This window comes from Geospiza fortis, unplaced genomic scaffold (genome assembly GCF_000277835.1).
Source record: "Geospiza fortis unplaced genomic scaffold, GeoFor_1.0 scaffold674, whole genome shotgun sequence".
Taxonomy (NCBI): Eukaryota; Metazoa; Chordata; class Aves; order Passeriformes; family Thraupidae; genus Geospiza; species Geospiza fortis.
The window spans coordinates 40,651-43,770 of record NW_005054851.1 but is presented as its reverse complement, the minus strand read 5'-3'; the positions used below and the strand labels follow the sequence as shown (position 1 = coordinate 43,770).

The 3,120-nt window shown below is 61.4% G+C and overlaps 1 protein-coding gene across 1 annotated transcript in view; it reads right to left on the bottom strand.

The window, feature by feature from the left end:
- The window catches only part of G6PC3 (glucose-6-phosphatase catalytic subunit 3), a 5,310-nt gene that overhangs the window by 187 nt on the left and 2,003 nt on the right, over positions 1-3,120 (bottom strand). Inside the window, exons 5-7 of the mRNA XM_031065535.1 lie at positions 2,081-2,094; positions 1,915-1,986; positions 700-1,800 (exon numbers count right to left, since the gene is read on the bottom strand). Coding sequence (XP_030921395.1) covers positions 700-1,800; positions 1,915-1,986; positions 2,081-2,094 — 1,187 coding nt within the window. The remainder of the gene's footprint in view (positions 1-699; positions 1,801-1,914; positions 1,987-2,080; positions 2,095-3,120) is intronic.

Sequence of the window (3,120 nt, the reverse complement as noted above, 5' to 3'; positions counted from 1 at the left end):
CCGTGTGCCCCCCGGTCCGTCCGTCCGTCTGTCCGTCCGTCCCCGCTCACGCTCGCTCTGGGTCTCGGTTCAGTATTTTGTAAGATGTCACCGATGTTCGTCCTTGTATAAATAAACTGTTTCTGGCAATAGCCGCCGGGCCCGCTGCGTCTGGGGGGCTGGGGGTGGCCCTGCGTCCCTGTCCCTGGCTCCCTGTGTCCCTTTCCCTTTCCCCGTGTCCCTCTGTCCCTGTGTCCCTGTCCCTGCGTCCCTGTCCCTGGCTCCCTGTGTCCCTTTCCCTGTGTCCCTTTTCCTGCCCCTCTGTCCCTTTCCCTGTGGCCCTGTCCCTGTGTCCCTTTCCCTGTCCCTGTGTCCCTTTTCATGTCCCTGTGTCCCCTTTCCCTGTGTCCCTTTTCCTGCCCCTGTCCCCAGGTCCCTTTTCCCTGTCCCTGTGCCCCTTTCCCTGTCCCCGGGTCCCTTTTCCTGTTCCCAGGTCCCCTGTCCCTGTGTCCCTTTTCCTGCCCCTGTGTCCCTTTCCCTGTCCCTCTATCACTTTTCCTGTCCCTCTGTCCCTGTGTCCCTGTGCCCCTTTTCATGTCCCCGTGTCCCTTTCTCTGTCCCCGAGTCCCCGTTCCCTGCCCCTGTGTCCCTTTTCCTGTCCCTGTGCCCCCTTCCCTGTCCCCGGGTCCCTTTTCCTGTCCCCCTGTCCCTGTCCCCGACTCAATTTGGGGGGAAGGAGTGTGAGAGTGAACTGGGAACAGAGCACAGACCCCCCACTCAATTTGGGGGTCCCTGGGGGAAAGGGAGGGTGAGGATGAGCTGGGAACAGAGCACAGACCCCCCCACTCAATTTGGGGGGAAGGAGTGTGAGAGTGAACTGGGAACAGAGCACAGACCCCCCACTCAATTTGGGGGTCCCTGGGGGAAAGGGAGGGTGAGGATGAGCTGGGAACAGAGCACAGACCCCCCCACTCAATTTGGGGGGAAGGAGTGTGAGAGTGAACTGGGAACAGAGCACAGACCCCCCACTCAATTTGGGGGTCCCTGGGGGAAAGGGAGGGTGAGGATGAGCTGGGAACAGAGCACAGACCCCCCCACTCAATTTGGGGGGAAGGAGTGTGAGAGTGAACTGGGAACAGAGCACAGACCCCCCACTCAATTTGGGGGTCCCTGGGGGAAAGGGAGGGTGAGGATGAGCTGGGAACAGAGCACAGACCCCCCCACTCAATTTGGGGGGAAGGAGTGTGAGAGTGAACTGGGAACAGAGCACAGACCCCCCACTCAATTTGGGGGTCCCTGGGGGAAAGGGAGGGTGAGGATGAGCTGGGAACAGAGCACAGACCCCCCCACTCAATTTGGGGGGAAGGAGTGTGAGAGTGAACTGGGAACAGAGCACAGACCCCCCACTCAATTTGGGGGTCCCTGGGGGAAAGGGAGGGTGAGGATGAGCTGGGAACAGAGCACAGACCCCCCCACTCAATTTGGGGGGAAGGAGTGTGAGAGTGAACTGGGAACAGAGCACAGACCCCCCACTCAATTTGGGGGTCCCTGGGGGAAAGGGAGGGTGAGGATGAGCTGGGAACAGAGCACAGACCCCCCCACTCAATTTGGGGGGAAGGAGTGTGAGAGTGAACTGGGAACAGAGCACAGACCCCCCACTCAATTTGGGGGTCCCTGGGGGAAAGGGAGGGTGAGGATGAGCTGGGAACAGAGCACAGACCCCCCCACTCAATTTGGGGGGAAGGAGTGTGAGAGTGAACTGGGAACAGAGCACAGACCCCCCACTCAATTTGGGGGTCCCTGGGGGAAAGGGAGGGTGAGGATGAGCTGGGAACAGAGCACAGACCCCCCCACTCAATTTGGGGGGAAGGAGTGTGAGAGTGAACTGGGAACAGAGCACAGACCCCCCCACTCAATTTGGGGGGAAGGAGTGAGAGTGAACTGGGAACAGAGCAGACCCCCCACTCAATTTGGGGGTCCCTGGGGGAAAGGGAGGGTGAGGATGAACTGGGACAGGAGTGGGGACCCCCTACTCAGTTTCAGGGTCCTTGGGGTGAAAGGAGTGTGAGAATGAACTGGCAACAGAGCAGAAACCCCCTACTCAATTTGGGGTCCCTGGGGGATAGGAGTGTAAGAGTGAACAGGGAACAGAGCAGACACCCCCTACTCAATCTGGGGCTCCCTGGGACATGAACTGGGAGCAGATCCCCCCCCACACTCCCCGACACTGGGGGGGGTCTAGGGCAGCCCCCTCCCCAAACCGCTCTGGGATTGGGGTGTGACCCCTCCCCAAACCGCTCTGGGATTGGGGTGTGACCCCTCCCCAAACCGCTCTGGGATTGGGGTGTGACCCCTCCCCAAACCGCTCTGGGATTGGGGTGTGACCCCTCCCCAAACCGCTCTGGGATTGGGGGTGTGACCCCTCCCCAAACCACTCTGGGATTGGGGTGTGACCCCTCCCCAAACCGCTCTGGGATTGGGGGTGTGACCCCTCCCAGGAACTGCTCTGGGGGCAGCCCCCTCCCCAAACTGCTTTGGGGCACATCCCTGGGCTTGGCCCTGGCACATCCCTAGGGTTGGCCCCTGGCACATCCCTGGGGCTGGCCCTGGCACCATCCCTGGGGTGGCCCTGGCACATCCCTAGGGTTGGCCCCTGGCACATCCCTGGGCTTGGCCCTGGCACATCCCTGCTGTTTGTCCCCAAACCACTCCGCAGCAGATTGCTGGGGATGCCACCTTCCAGCCCGGAGGGCTCTCCCTGGGGATACCCCTCCCTGGTGGGCACAGCTCTGGGGGACCCCATGACACCCCAGAAGCTGATCCTTGTGACATCCCTGTCCCTCCTTGACACCCCTTTTCCCCGTGACAATCCTGTCCCCCTGCAACACCCCTTTTCCCCTGTGACAACCCTGTCCCTGTGTGACACTCCTGCCCCCCGTGTGACACCCCTGTCTCCCTTGTAACACCCTTTTTCCTCTGTAACACCCCTGTCCCCCTGTGACATCCCTGTCCTCCTGTGACACCCCTTTTCCCCCGTGACACCCCTTTTCCCACAGAACCTCTCTGTCCCCCTGTGACCCCCCTGTCCCTTGTCCCCTTGTCCCCGCGCTCTCACCAGTCCAGGTCCAGCCCCGCGGCTGT